The sequence below is a fragment of the Canis aureus genome, chromosome 1 (assembly GCF_053574225.1).
Source record: "Canis aureus isolate CA01 chromosome 1, VMU_Caureus_v.1.0, whole genome shotgun sequence".
In the NCBI taxonomy this organism is placed as follows: Eukaryota; Metazoa; Chordata; class Mammalia; order Carnivora; family Canidae; genus Canis; species Canis aureus.
In genome coordinates this window covers 58,141,858-58,158,216 of record NC_135611.1, presented here as the reverse complement: position 1 = coordinate 58,158,216, position 16,359 = coordinate 58,141,858, and the positions used below count along the sequence as shown (strand labels likewise).

Genomic DNA, 16,359 nt, shown 5'->3' with positions numbered 1-16,359 from the left:
GAACTCCATGCCAATAAGAAAAGCTTAAGTAACATTAATATAATTTATTTGAGAAGACATGGAGGTTTATTTGATACTTAAGTCATAAAAAAGGACACCAACACACAACTTTCGGGCCTGAAAGGGTTAATCCTCAGCAAACTAAAAAGTAGCTCTCCAGAATGACTCACTTTTGTACCTTGCTGGGTTTCAAATCCTTAACTTTATCTTGATGCTAGGCTAATTGAAATTTGTACAATATTTCCTTTTCAAGACACTATTCTTGTGCATATCTTAGGTCTGTGGTAGCTGGTTTCAGCTCTGTGTCTCAATAGTCTTGATAAGGCGGTATTTTAGTTAATATGTAGTGAAGTTCTCAAAGTACTCTGACAAACTTCCTGGTCTTGGACTCACCCTCAGAGTATTTGTCTATTAATTTCAGTTTTGTTTGCTTTTTAATTTTAAAATATGTATTTGCTTTCAAAGGGCTCTGCTTTCCCCCTCTGCAGCATCATCTGACTCTATTTTTCTGGTAATTCTTCATTATGTTTGTGTCACTGTTTGCTGCAGCAGAGATGGTCAAAACCCCAGTTTCCTGCAAAGCCGAACCAACCTCAAAGAAGTGAAGTGGTGGATGATCCGAAGTGCTGCAGTTTCAGATGGTGCGTGTGTCACACGTTTGCTGAAATGCAGTTTGCATTTTCTATGTTGTTTGCTTCCTGAGTGAAGCGCACTTCTAAGATCTAACCTTCAGACGGTGGGTGACTTTCCTTATGAGGGTAAAAGGAAACTCAATTGTGAGATAGCTCTTATGTGAACCTTGCCAGCTATCTAGGACACAAAGGTCTCAAGTAAATGGTCTAAATATTATTTTAACAGGCAAAGATATTATAACATGTCAAAAAAAACCCCAAACTCCACTGGCCACTCTTTCAACTGAAACTTAAGAGAATTGATATAGTGGGATGGAGAAAATGAGAAGAACAGTCATCTAAAAATCGCCATTGGTGGAGTGATGAAGAACATTTGCTGGCTCATTCTGAAATCTGTCAATTTTGCGACTCTTGGCTGCATATGGATTTCTGTGATTCAGTGCACAGTTTTAAACAGCTGCCTAAAGTCATGTGTAACTAACCTGGTAAGTTTTGCTGGTCTAATATTTGTCTTTGTAAGACCTGGAACATGTAGACTTCAGCTTGTTAAAACTGAGTCCATTACTGTCTCTTTATGAGAAATCTTCTCATGAGAAGTGGTAGCAAGGCAAGAAAGATTTTTTTCCCCCAGAGTGAGTTTGGAATATTTTTAATTACAGAAGCTAGAGGAGGGCTATTTTATTTCCTTATCTGTTGATAGATTTTTTTTTTCAGTGAAGGGACATAGGAATTGGGCTTCTGTGTGATGAATTTTGCATGCTTTAAAAATACCAATTTAAACTCATTTATTACAAAACCATTTGTGTCCATCTTGAAGCAAGAAATAGGTTTGGCCACAGGGCAATGCCTGCTAGTTGCAGACAGCAGTACTATTTATACCGTGGATGGATGGTTGTATGGGTCGGTAAATGCCCAAGGAAGCAAGTGCAGATATAGAACACACCTTATTTGAAAAGCAAGAATTTTTTTTAAGTTCCTTTACTTTTACCTGTGCACTTATAATTTTTTCGGTAATGCTTTTTTTGGGATATCCTTCTCATATAAATTGTTTTGTATCTTTCACTTATTGTGACTTAGTTGTGCTTAAAACAACCACTGAATCAGCTGTAAAAACCAAATACATTCTAGCCAGGGAAAGATGCATTCTTCTTATCTAAAGACAAAGGAAATAGCATGATAGCTTACATGTTACACCACTTCTAGTTCTACTTTTTAGAATAATAAAAGTACCAAATACACTACTCATTGTTAGGCTAAAGTATGGAGGTAGAAGTCTGTGGTAGATAAAAAAAAAAAAGATAATTATTTGTTACATTCTTCTGGCTTAATTTAAACTAGAGATTAAAGCACCACTTAAGCTTTCTATGGATAGTAGCACTTTTTTTTTTTAAAAGCTTGGTCTTTAATTTAATTAATTTATTCATTTAAAAAGATTTTATTTATTTGTTAGAGAGAGAGCATGGGGTGGGGGGGCAGAAACAGAGGGAAAAACAGACTCTTCGCAGAGCAGTGAGCCCAGTGCAGGGCCAGATCCCAGGACCCTGAGGTCGTGACCTGAGCTGAAGGCAGATGCTTCATTGACTGAGCCATCCAGGCACCCAGAAATTTAATATTTTATATAAATCACTGTTGCAGACCTCACTGGCATTAATGTGGAATTGTATGCGTGAGGACTTTATAGTTGTCATCCAAACTTAAAAACGGAACAATGAAAAAAAATTAAAAAATGGAACAATGAAACTATTAAATGTATTATTTATTGAAAAATTTAAAATTTTTTCCCCAATTATAATAAGAACATATATTCATTGTAAAATATTTATAAGATAGAGAAGTAGAGAAGAATAAAGGTAAAAGTATTTTTTCTTCAAATATGTATATATATATTACATACCGTTGTACACTCATCTTTTTCATGTAACATGACATTGTAAGTTTTTCCTATACCCCGAAGCTTTTATGGAAACAGGGTCTTCACTATATTTAGAATACTTCCATCCTATAAATGTACTACCAGCCTCGTGAATTTCCTCTTAACTATCAAAACTGATGTTGGTTGTTTCCATTACTGTGGTCTTCGTTTTGTTTTATTTTATTTTGTTTCATTTTTTTTAGTTAAGTTTAGTTTTGTCTTATCTTTGTGTGGGCTCCTGGGTTTCAGGCAGTAGGAGTAGAGCGTTTGTTCCCTTGTTGCACTGCCTTCCGCTCACCACCTACAGACACAGGCACAGTCGACGTGGTGGCCCCTGCCAGAGACACGGTCTGTCAATTTGCCTGGTGACTGTAATACTCGTTCTCCATCTGGGCCTCCCACACAGGTGAATGAACAGTGAACGTAGCCGTGGATCAAGGGAAAGGACATGTAAAGTGCTGGAGTTCAGGATACTGTTTGCATCTGTGTGTGTGTGTGTGTGTTCCACTCTTTTTAGCCTGGACATTTGCTGTGAAGGTCAGCTTTGATTTCACTCGGTTGTTCTTGATACTGAGGCATCTTTGCTTTTTAAAAAGAAACACAAAGAGTCTTATACAAAGGAATGTTAGGATTGCTGTTCAAATGTGCACAAATCATGGTTCTGTGCTTGAGCATGAGTAGTTCTACATCAATTGAGGGTATATATCAGTTTAATGTATTAACTGACTTGAAATTTTTTATTTATTTGTGCAGAGAACAAAAAGTAATGAATGTTCTTCAGAACACGAGTATTGTGGCATCCTTTAATGAAAAACAAAAGATTCATGGTCCAACAGTTTATGGAAATGCTTTTTGTCAGTTCTGTGTAGATTCATAGCCTATTAATGGCTTTACTTTTATTTTTTATTTATTTATTTATTTATTTTAATGGCTTTACTTTAAAAAAAAAAAGATTTTATTTATTCATGAGAGACACACAGAGAGAGGCAGAGACACAGGCAGAGGGAGAAGCAGGCTCCATGCAGGGAGCCTGATGTGGGACTCGATCCCAGGACCCCGGGATCACGCTCTGTGCTGAAGGCAGACACTCAACCACTGAGCCACCCAGGTGTCCCAATGGCTTTTCTTTTTTTTTTTTTAATATTTTATTTATTTATTCACGAGAGACATAGAGAGAAAGGTAGAGACACAGGCAGAGGAAGAGGCAGGCTCCTCGAGTGGAGTGCCATGTGGGACTCAATCCCGGGACTCCAGGATCACACCCTGAGCCAAAGGCAGAAGCCCAACCACTGAGCCATCCAGGTATCCCTCAATGGCTTTGTTTAATCATAATTTTCTGATCTTCTTTGGCAACAAAACCTTTTTTTTTTTTTTTTGAGTGACGAGTCCCAACAACTGAGGAACTAGTGTTGAGAAATGCTCTGTTGGAAGTATCAATTCAGTTCAATGAAAGACTATTAAAAAGAAGAGTTCAAAAAAAAAAAAAAAAGAAACAAGAGTTCAGAAGTTTATCCTGTTAAAAAAGTATAAACATCAATAGCATTCTTGTGTATCAATACATCACTTTATAGCAAGACAATAGAATGAAGTCAGAATCCAAAAATGCCATAAAATGTCCAGAAACTAGCACAGTTTGTATTGGCGTAGGGATGTAAAAAACTAGAATACAGCCTGGGAGTTAAGCCATGCCACATAAAGGAGTGTGGAATATGATAAAGATGGCAATTCAAACCAAAGTGAGGCTGTTCATTTAGAATAAAAAAAAATAACACTTTCCTTCAGCAGGTGAATGGATAAGTAAACTGTGGCACATCCAGACAACAAGATATTATTCAGAGCTGAAAAGAAATCAGCTTTCAAGCCATAAGAAGACATGGAGTAAACCATAAAGTCTTATACTAAGTGAAAGAAGCCAACCTAAAAAGACTACATACTGGATGATTCCAATCATATGACATTTTAGAAGAGGCAAAACTAGGGAGACAATGAAAAGATCAGTGGTTGCCAGGAGTGGGTCTGGTTGTGGTGGGGAGATGAACTGGGAGAGCACAGAGGATTGTTAGAAACGGGGAAACTAGTCTGTATGATAATAGTGATGGATACATGTCCCTATACATGTGTCCAAACCCACAAAATATACAACTCCAAGAGTGAGCCCCAAGGTAAACTGAGGACTTTGGGTGATTATAATTGTGTATGTGCTGATTTACACTTAGTAAAAACTGAATTATTCTGGTGAGTGATGTGGATAATGAGGGAGGCTATGCATGGGTGGAAGCAGGAGGTATTTGGGAAATCTCTGTATCTTAATGTCAGTTACACTACAAATCTAAAATTACTCTAAGAAAATAAAGTCCTTCTTAAAGACTTTATTTAGGGATGCCTGGGTGTCTCAATGGTTGAGCATCTGCCTTTGGCTCAGGGTGTGATCCCAGAGTCCTGGGATCGAGTCCCACACCGGGCTCCCTGCAGGGAGCCTGCTTCTCCTCCCTCTTCCTATGTCTCTGCCTCTCTCTGTGTGTCTTCCATGAATAAATAAATAAAATCTTTTAAAAAATAAAAAAATAAAGGCTTTATTTATTTGGGAGAGAGAGTAAGCAAGCAGAGGGAAGGGCAGAAGGAGAGAGAGAAAAAGAAAGAAGAAGACTCCTCCGCTGAGCACAGAGCCCAATCTCATGACCCTGAGACCATGACCTGAGCCAAACCAAGAATTGGAGGCTTAACCAACTGATCCATCCAAACGCCCCCAAAATAAAGCCTTTAAAAAAATTTCGGCCAATTTTTAAAAACCAAATTCCTCATAAAACTACCAGATTCAAATAGACTCTGGGAGGTATTAAAAAATACTATGATTTAAAACCAACCAACCAACCAACCAAACAACAAAAACAAGACTTCACCCCATAGATATATTAGAATAAATTAGGGATGAATATTTCTACAATCTTGGAGTGGAAATGCCTTAAGAAAACTGCCTCATAAATACACAATCCCTAAAAGAAATTACTAATAATTTAACTACTTAGAAAGGATTTGACAATAAATAGAATACAAGAAAAACAAAGCCAAAAAAGGAAGAAGGACTACAAATGATGAACAGAATTTTACCAACCCTTATATATAAAAAAGTATTCAAAAGAAGTTTAGAACATGAAGACCTACTTCAAAACAAGAAATAGAAATGGCTAACATGCATGTAATAGATGTGCAACCTCATAGCAGCCACAGAGTTGCAGAATGATCAACTTTTCTTTCATCAAATTGGCAAAGATAAAAACATTTATAGCTGGCAAAGTTGGGATAAACCAGCACTATCATGTACAGTTGAGCATCAAGAAATGTATCTGAAAAGATGATTGCACAACTCACTGGAGATATGTCTAGAAAAAGCTATTTATAGCAAGTTTACACATAATATTGCTAATAGATTTCCAAGTGCCTGGCACTGTTCTATAGTAATCCATTACTTACTTGAACCCTCACAGGGCTAATGCACTCAATATTATCTTCCTTCTGTGCCAGGTGAGAATACTTAGCACAGGTAACTTTGAAAATATCACATCAGGAGCAAGTGTCACGTATGGGACCAAAATGCAGACCACTCTGTTCTGTTTCATTTATCAGGGTAGGAAGTAAAGGAATGAAATTAGTTCCAGCTGAGGGGAGGCAGGAAAGACAAGCTTGTGTCAAGATGTAGGTATGGGGTAAGAAGATTTAAGACCCAGGACTGGGATTGTGTGTTTTAAGCAGAACATTGGAGGAGATAGAGCTAAGGTAGACTGGTGAGGATCCTAAATGCAAAGTGAGGACTGTGAATTTGGTGCAGATTACGGGAGGCAGGTGCTTTGGTTAAGAAAAAGCACAGGCTCTTGAGGCAACTCTCAACCTCCTTTAAATTTTAACTCTTGGGCGATTTACTAAACTTCCCTGTGTCTCATGTGTATAATGGAATTAATACATATCTAACACATCTAGCTTTTGAGATGTTGAATGAGATTTAGTGTAAAACACCTTGCAGTGTGCCTGGAACATAGGAAATACTCACTGAATGGTAGCTATAATGATGATAAGGACAGGAGTTGTCAAAATCTGCTTCATAGAACCCCATTGACCTGACTCATGAGGCTACCATGCCCAAGACTGTTTGATGAGCTCTCCCTTCAGCCTGTTAAATTTAATCTTGAAGGCTGCCAGTGAAAAGACTCAGTACTGTTACAATGTGACTTTATGGTCACCAAGAAACATCTTCTGTTGGCCTACTGTTTATTTTTTTTAATTTTTAATTTTAAATTTTTTTAATTTTTAATTTTTAATTTTTTTTAGGCCTACTGTTTAAAATGGAATGTAGAAACTACCCAGCAACCACTGTTTTGTTTTTATGAGCTAACGGATGTTTGAAGGGATCTAAAAAAATGTAATTGCAAATTCACTCTTGGACTTGATTGTGTATGATTGTGGTTCAATCATATAAAGGAATCAAAAGCTTCTTCTTGAACAAAATCACGGAAAAACAAAGCACTATTATGCCCATGGCTGCAAAATTAATCTAAAAGATACAATTCTTACTCTCTAAGTGCTTAATATCTAAAAACAAAACATATTAAGCATGCTTCTCCTTTCTCTACAAATATAAGTGGTTAGGGAATGGAGGTTAGAGGAATCTTCATTGACACCAGTAAATGAGAGGGGAAAAGGCAACATTGGTTCTTTGGTTCCTGCATGATTACTTCTCAAGTAAACTCCCACAATGCCAGGTCACTGGATGAGGTTTCCAAGAGATAGGACTTCTGGAGCAGTCCTACGTAACAGGCCACGTGGAATTCATGGATTTATTCCTTCCATATGTATTTATTGAACACCTCATCCCTCTGGACTGTTCTAGGTACTAAGGATAGAGTGCAGGGGATAATGAATGGTACTTACCTGGAAGGGGAGAGAAGGCTCAGTGAAACTTACTAACAAATAGATCTTCTCTTCCCTCTGAAAAGCGCAGGCTATTCAGAAGGGCCTCAAGAGATGCTTAAACCACGTGGCGGGGGGTGTCAGTGTGAGCCTGGGTGGCTAAGTCAGTTAAGTGTCTGGCTCTTGATTTCCACTCAGGTCATTATCTTATGGGTTGTGGGACTGAGCCCCATTGCCCCACTTCTGGCTCCCTGCTGGGCTGGGAGTTTGCTTTAAGATTCTACTCCACCCCCTGCTCACACGTGTGCACGCTCTCTCAATCAATCAATCAATCAATCAATCTTAAACAACAACAACAGCAACAACAAAACACTTTCAGGGCCCCTTTGGATTTTCTCCTATCACCTGGAACACACGTTGCTTATAGTGCTGACTCAGTCAAGGACAGATGGCGTGCTCCTTGTTGGATCAATCGTCTCTTTTTTTTTTTTTTTTTCGTCTCTTTAATTCAATAGTTCAAATCCAGAAACTTTTCAGGGGAGGTTCTGAGCAGTACCAAGGAGAGGTGCTAGGAATATTCACTTAGTGCTCATAATTCTCAGTCAGTGAGGCCGGCTGACGATTAGATCCCATCCATGTAACACTATTCAGGCACATGTCTGATCATCATGGGCCTAGTATTGCCATTCTTTGTAAGCCTTTCTGTTTATCAAGGACTCTGCTCACATCACAACCAGGGAGAGGATGAACAATTTATAGATTTCGCTCCCTCTTGGTTCCTATTTCTTTGATTCTCTCCCAGCCCAGAAAGTTCTTAAAATTTGTGAAAACATGAGGAAAAACAAACCCCAGAAAAATCTGACATTTTACTATATGTAAAATTCTGAATTTGTATTTTTTTTCACTCTTCTTAGTAAGACTGCTTAAAAAAATTCTGAACATAATTCTTCTTTAATCCACAAGTCTTTTGACTTGATGACTTGACTAAAGGCACAGACTTATTTAATATCGTGTGAGAATCTGTCCATTGTCCTTAACCACTCCTGACAGCCAAGGCCCCCTTCCTGCCTTGATCATTTCTGCAGAGTTCTTAGGCTTTCCATCTTATAATTTGCACTAGCATTTTACCAGATTTCATGACTGATTCAATGGCTTTAAAGCATTGTACTTTATGGTTAGAAAACATGGAGGAGGCACCACTATTCCACGAAGCTTTTTTTTTTTTTTTTTCAAAAAGGTGTGGTAGTTGTACTGAACATATTTATGATCTCCTTCTTCACTTCAGGGCTGGCAGCTTGACATTGGCACACCATTTAATCTGAGTGAACCGGTGAGTAATCACTTCCATTGTCAGGAAGTTTATAGTGTTTGCATTGATAAAAATGGGACAATGGTCAGGTTTTATTACAATAAGAATAGTTCCTAAGTAAAGTCTCATTTGTTTGTCCTTACTAGAGGAAGTTCAATTGGAAATAGTGAGACGTCTGAGTTCCAGAATATTCAAAAACGAACTCAGGCACAGTGTGTCGAAGAGGAAAGAACACAAGACTAATCCAACTTCGTGATTTTGATTCTACATTGTTGTGTGGCTTTGGGCAAATTAGTTAATATCTCTGAGACTTAGTTTTATTACGTGTTATCCGAGAGGGTTGGATTAGATGGTCTCCAGTGTTTCTTCCAACAATTACATTTATGGTTTTATTACTTTTCTGCACCTTTATTCTTTTATTCAACAAGTGTTTAGTGACTCAAAATATATAAACATGAGCAGACTCCCCAAACTGTTGACCTATTAAGGTTTCGATAGGCTGCCTTCCGGTTGAGTCTCCAGTTTTCGGTTTTGTTTGTTGTGTAAGGCCATGGCAAGGACTCACGATATGCTCAATGTCAGGCTGTCTAGGATTTTATCTGCTGCCTGCCACCCAGTAGACAGGGTGCTCTCTGAAGGTTGGGTGCTCTCCGGGTTCTAGCCCTGCCCACTCCACCTCCACTCAGCAACCCAGCTGCCCTGCAATGAATCACACCAAGCCCTGCTCTGCCTGCCAATATGAGAGCTCTGCTTAGAATTCCAAAGGCCCTGATCCTTTTGAGGCCACAGAGTCCTGGGTAGATACTTCTTTCTTTCTTTTTTTTTTAAATATTTTATTTATTTATTCATGAGAGACACAGACAGGGAGAGAGAGAGAGAGGCAGAGACACAGGCAGAGGGAGAAGCAGGCTCCATGCAGGGAGCCTGATGTGGGACTCGATCCCAGGACCCCAGGATCATGCCCTGGGCTGAAGGCAGGCACTAAACCGCTGAGCCACCCAGGGATTCCCTAGATACTTATTTCTAAAATACTTTCTGTTACTACATTGCGCTATCAAGTGACAAAAGTCACACTTTTTTAGTTACCTTTGTTTCTTCTTATTCTTGCAGTGTATCCAAGGATGTCATTTTTGGAACTCTGTAGATCAGGAAAATTGTGCTTTAAAGTGTGTAAGTATTAGTTATGTTTCTGTTTTGATACTAATACTGCCTTCAAGAGAAAAGTTACCTAAGAGGATTCCCTTTTGAATTTCCATTGGCTTTCAGTTCGTTTGCTTGACTCTAAAGGAAAAGTATGATGGCCCGAGTGATACAGAATAGTGGGGGAAATGGAGATAAACGCTCTTAATGCAACTGGGGACCAAGGCAGGTGAATGCAAACCGTGGAACCCCGGGATGGATGCTCAATTGCTCCAAACCAGAAAGGCCTTTTGGTAAAATGTCAGGCATTTGTCAAATTTCCTAGTCTTCTCAAATTTTAAAGTACAATTATCTAAGGATCTTGTTAAGATGCAGATTCTGATTGTGTCGACCTGGGCCAGGACGTGAGATTCTGTACCGGTAACAAGCTCCCAGGTGATGCGATGCTTGTAGTCTCCTGGTTACACTTTGGGTAGCGAGGCCCTAGATCATGTTCGAAGTTTCTCTGCAGAGAACATGGCAGCAATCAAATGCAGAGGTCACAAAGCCCTACATTTATTCCATTCTAGGTAGAAAATACATCCCCAAGTACTTTACTTTTTATCTTTAATTTATCCCAGCTTTGCCACTTAGTGTGAAACTGGTTAATGTACTTCACTTTCCTTGTCCATAAATTAGGATCGTGATAGAACCTCCCTTCCAAGGATAATGCTCCATACACTGTAATTACTCTGGTCCAGTGAATACAAATTTTATTAAAAGTGGGTTCCTTTGTTCGGGTTGTTCAGGTCTGAGGTTAAATCATGGTAATTTGGGGTAATCCTAATTCTGTTTTCTATTGAAACTATATCATTGAGATTTAAATAAGGATATTAACTTCTCCCTACAAATGGTGCTCACGGCTTTCCTTGTGTGGTCTGTCCCCAGGTCTCTATCACAGGCCTAGGGCTGCTCTCACGCTTGTGACTATGTGCCCATAGTATGGAAGTTACCAAACAGTGGAGCGGGCGCTCTCTGGATTTGGGAACTATTACACATTCTAAAAATATTTTACCTTTTTTTGGTACCACTTTTTACCAATTTCAGTTGAAATCATCATTTAGTCTAGGCCTGTGCTTGCTGTCTTTTGCTCTGACGTGTAAGCACATCAGAGTGGGTCTCTCTCCTTCTGTTCACGCTGTGTCTACTTCATGGAACACCACAAGGGGCATATAGCAGGTGCTCAGATAGCACTTGCTGAGTGAATGACTGGGAAGTACCACGTGTTGCTGGCAGCAGTCTGGGCGGTAGAGTGGGCACCGGAGCAGACAGTCTGGGCAGAGGAACCTACTGGCCTTTGCTAGCTAGAGCTATTGGTGGTTTTCATTTCCAGTTCTGTCTCCAGTGGGCATCTGCCAACACCTCTTCATTCTCTAACCTGAGAATTACTAAGGATTACCTGGATTACTAAGAGGTAATCTGTGGTAGGTAATCTAACTCCACCATTTTTCCAGTGATGCATAAAAAAAATATATATATATATATATTTTTTTTTTTAGAGAGTGACGAGCAGGGAGGGGCAAAGGGAGGAGGAGAGAGAGGGAATATTTAAGCAGGTTCCAGCTCAGTGCAGAGCCTGAATTGAGGCTCCATCTTACAACCCTGAGATCATGACCTGAGCTGAAATCAAGAGTCTGTCACTTAACTGTAAGCATATGTTCATACAGTGGCCTGCCTGGATCAAAGGCCCAGCTCTGGGCTCCTTGATTTTGATTGCTTTTATTGGCTGTTTGTCAATGGTGGGGCAAGAAATTTATTTAAACGAAATATATAGGAACAGTGTCATTAAAATTATTTACAACCTTAAGGATTTTAAGTGATTTCACTTTTCTTTTTCTCTATGCAGAACGACACTTATGACACTGTTTGTGAGGTGAGTTGGCAATCACAAAAAGGATGTCATCAAACCCCAATGTCTTTATCTCTTATATTTAAAAAGCTATTAAAATAAGAATTAGGAAGCCTGACTAATTCTCAGTGCTTAAAAATATTCCTTGTGGGAGTGCTATTAATCTGGGTATGAAAATGACTGTAAGATTCCATTTTTTTTAAGATTCCATTTTTGACACAAATACTTGCTGTTTTATATACCAGTGTGCATATATATGTGTGTATGTATACACACCTATTCACATATATACATATTTGCTGCTCTAATCTGATTGGACAGGTTCTAATTCTGGGAGCCTGGTGGTAGGGGAAGGGTGGTGGGGAGGAGAAAGGAGGGGACCCATCTAGAAGATTTCATCTTCTTCCCTATAAATCACAGTGGTCCACCATTAAATATGGTATATTAAAAAAGAACATTGTAGTTGCAATTTTCTTCCTTATTCAACAAAGTGCTTTGACAATATTTTAAAGTGCTGCTTTTAAAATATATGATTTTTAATTTTTTTCTCCTGCTATGATAATAAGTATCTTCATGCTGACTCTGGTGGCTCAGGTCTCTTTTCTCAACTCCTTCCTCCCATGGGGATCCCCCCCCACCTCCCGACTGGATTTTCTCCTCCTTTTCAGAAAGACTTCAGGGATTTTGATCTTTTCCTACTTGATCTTCTTCAATTGTTCTGGATTCTATGGCACTCAGAATTAGTTTTAGGCCAACCATCGATGTTTATGAAGAAAATACAGTATTTCTCAGTGTAAAACCTAGGTTGTATTCTATTTAAGTGTCCTTGAAACCAAAGGACTACCTTATTCTGCCTGGGAAAGGAGCATAAACATCAGCCATTAGTAAAATAGAAAAATTACTTTTTACTAGAGAATAAAAAATAAACAACAAAAAATGTTACATTGAAACATTTTCTCAATAGTCTCTTCTTACTCTGTACCTGAGGAATGTTTCCTGGGGAGTAGATGGAGAGGGGTCAAGGTTGACTAAGAAGAGGTAAAACAGGGGGGGAGAATTCACTCCCTATGTAAAAAAAAAAAAAAAAAAAAATTATGTCTTTCCTGATTGGGATTAAAAAAAACAAAAACTGCCTGCAAATATTTTTATGTGATTAAGGTAACATTACCACCCTCCTCCCAAAACTGTCCCTGGGAAGATTGTATTAAGAAAGTCAGACAGTTCAAGCCTCTCAAACACTGAAGCAGCCCAAGACTGGATCTTTTCTTTTCTTTTCTTTTCTTTTCTTTTCTTTTCTTTTCTTTTCTTTTCTTTTCTTTCTTTTTTCTTTTCTTTCTTTCTTTTCTTTTCTTTCTTTCTTTCTTTCTTTCTTTCTTTCTTTCTTTCTTTCTTCTTTCTTTCTTTCTTTCTTTTTCTCTTTCTTTCCTTCTTTCTTCTTTCTCTTTCTTTCTTTTTTCTTTCTTCCTTTTTTCTTTTCTTCTTTCTTCTTTCTTCTTTCTTTCTTTCTTTCTTTCTTTCTTTCTTTCTTTCTTTCTTTCTTTCTTTCTTTCTTTCTCTTTCTTAAAATATTTTATTTATTTATTCATGAGAGACACACAGAGAGAGGCAGAGACACAGCCAGAGGGAGAAGCAGGTTCGCTGCAGGGAGCCCGATGTGGGACTTGATCCCAGGACCCCAGGATCACGACCTAAGCCAAAGCCAGAAGCTCCACCACTGAGCCACCCAGGTGCCCCCCAAGATTGGATTTCTAATGTGGTAGCTCCCTGGTGATCAGTACGCTGCCCCATCGTCTGTGTTTATGTGATGTACATCTTTTCTCTCAGTGTTATAACTTACATAGTTTTTCTGTTCTTTTCTTTGCATACTTTGCTGTTTTACACTTTAAATGAAATAGAACTGAACAGCAATACATGCTCTCTAGATAGGTTGAGACTTATATGGGCACACAGAGGTTTTAACTCAGCTACTCACACCTGCAGGAGATCAAACTTCAACCATTAATGCTTCATTCAACTTAGAAGCTGGGAATTTCTGCACATGTTTCTTAGAGGAAATAGTATTGGAAGAGTTAGCTTAGCAAGCCATAACTTGGCAAATGATGTTGGCCAGCGAAATGGCTTATTTCTGATAATTAAAAACACAAATTAGATCACATTGCTCCTAAAAACCTTTTTATGGCTTCAAGTTGCCTTATGAGAAAAAAATTGTGAACTACCTATGGCAGGTTCTCCTGCCTCACCTTGCACCCCTCCCCCTGTTCCCTCTCCTGCCACACCTGCCTTTCCCTCTTCTGAGTATGGGAGACACATTTCTGCCTCCCAGCTTTTGTCCTTAAGACCCTTGCTAGCCTGGATTCTTGCAATCACTCAGGTCCTTGCTCCAGGGTCTTCTCTGCATGGTTCTTCCTGAGTATCCTAATGAGACGAAATCTCCTTCCTGCCTAGTCATGCCTTATGCCTTTAAACTTGTTTTATTTTTTTTCATAGCACTTTTCATAATCTAAGTGTATTTTATTTAAAAAAAATTTTTTTTTACTCGGTTATTGACTGTCCTCTTCCTAGAGAATATAGATTCCATGAAGGTGGGGGGACGTGTCTGCTCTGCTCATGGCCAGTTCCTTAAAGCCTAAACCAGTGCTTGGCACATACACACACACACACACACACACACACACACAATATGTACTTGATAAACATTTTTTTGAATGAATGAATGAATGAATGGTGGGAAGGGAAGGGAAGGGAAGGGAAGGGAAGGGAAGGGAAGGGAAGTCACAATTCATATGGAGAGGCTGTACTGGGGGCATCCCAGGAAGGCGGTGGGTAGGTCCCCTTTGTGTTATAGGAGTAAGAAAAGCCATTGCCAGCACATGTGCCAGTCTGATAAATACAGGAGTGGAGCCAGGGGGATGGTGAGAAAGGTGGTTTTACTACTATGGGAGAAATAAGTATGGACCAAAACAGGGACAGCAGACTGATGGAGGCCTTGGGAAGCACAAGGGTAGCTCCTGTAGTTGGAATGGTATTTCAGTAGCTTGGAATACACTGTATAAATGCCTCATCCTGGGGCTTTGGGCTCAGATTCCATGAATTCCTTGAATCCCACTACTTTTAGATTCTCTCTAGGCCATTTGAGCACTAGCTAATGTCATCATTCTAAGTGCAATGTTAGATGAGAGAGAGAGAGAGAGAGAGGGAGGAAGGAATCTAATTTAAGTGTTGCCCCCACTTGATATAACATTTAAACTCCTTAGAATATAAACTTCCAGTTTGAACATTGACAAGTTCTGGGGATCTAATGTACAGTGTGATGATTATAGCTAGTAATATTGCATTCTATACCTGAATGTTGCCAAGAAGGTACATCTTGAATATCCTCATCACAAAAAAGAAATGGTAAAGTATAGGATAGGATGGAGATGTTAGTTAATGCTATAGTGGTAGTCATTTTGCAATACATAAACGTGTCAAATCAACATGTTGTATACCTTAAATAATCTATATGTCAATTATATCTCAATAAAGCTGAAAAAGATACAAGCTTCACAATGTAACCAAGCATTTAAACTCCTAGATAGATCAGAATTTTATTATATATTTTCTTCTGAAATAATGCAGGGAAAATAAACCCAACCCACAATTTACTGGATATTCAGGACTAGCAATATTTCCAAATAAACACCATTCTATTTCCTTTCTTCTTCCTTGGTTTTACTTCTTGGAAAAAAAATCCATGTTACACGATAATTTTGTCGCCACTTGGTATGTTTATTCTCTGCAGTTAACATGTTGAATGTATTTTACTGAAACCTGCAAAAAGGATGTGAAAAGTATACTAAATCCTTAAGATAAATAATTTGGAACTAGACTGAGATATTTAAATTAATCCTTAACTAAGCAAACCTGAGCTTATCAGTCTGCACTTCCCTTGAGTGAACAGGTCAAACAATGTACAGCTGGTATTTGCAAATTACCTGGGATGTTTAGGGCAAATGTATTGTGTCATGGTTTTACTATCACCATGAGAAACAATAGCATGTTGTCCTAGGTATCATATCTGCAAATTATGTTATAGTCCTACAATTTGTGCTTTTTCTCCAAAAGCTTTTTTTCTCTTTTCTTTTTATCTCCTCTCCTCTTCTTCCTTCCTTCCTCCCTCCCTCCCTCCCTCCCTCTCTCTCTCTCTCTCCCTTTCTTTCTTTCTTTCTTTCTTTCTTTCTTTCTTTCTTTCTTTCTTTCTTTCTTTTTCTTTCTTTCTTTCTTTCGTCTTTCTCTCTCTCTCTTTCTTTTCTTTCTTTCTTTCTTTCTTTCTTTCTTTCTTTCTTTCTTTCTTCCTTCCTTCCTTCCTTCCTTCTTTCGAGTGAATGAATGAATGAATGCTAATACAACTGTTAAGAGTTGCAGGCAATTTGTATCACGGTCACGAAAATGTTTACCTCTTTTCAGTTAATGAAGTAAAATGTTAATCACTTTTTGTAGACCTTAAAATGTAATATTAGTACTAAGATATTCATTAAAATGTTCAAGTTACTATGAAATGGACTAATCCATTTTTAATTTCTGAAGGAAAGCATGG

At 38.5% G+C, this 16,359-nt stretch overlaps 1 protein-coding gene across 6 annotated transcripts in view; it reads left to right on the top strand.

The window, feature by feature from the left end:
- Positions 1-339: 339 nt before the first annotated feature.
- The window catches only part of ROS1 (ROS proto-oncogene 1, receptor tyrosine kinase), a 121,250-nt gene continuing 105,230 nt past the window's right edge, over positions 340-16,359 (top strand). For 3 of the 6 annotated variants that reach the window (XR_013381554.1, XM_077900797.1, XM_077900766.1), the window contains exons 1-5: positions 346-641; positions 859-1,117; positions 8,732-8,776; positions 9,866-9,925; positions 11,781-11,807. Coding sequence is in view for 5 of the 6 variants with exons in the window: in XM_077900797.1 (XP_077756923.1) it covers positions 995-1,117; positions 8,732-8,776; positions 9,866-9,925; positions 11,781-11,807 (255 nt within the window). In the remaining variant the exon portion in view is untranslated. Of the gene's footprint in view, positions 737-858; positions 1,118-8,731; positions 8,777-9,865; positions 9,926-11,780; positions 11,808-16,359 lie in introns of all 6 variants that reach the window. The other 3 variants (XM_077900805.1, XM_077900774.1, XM_077900790.1) reach the window with 3 other exon arrangements.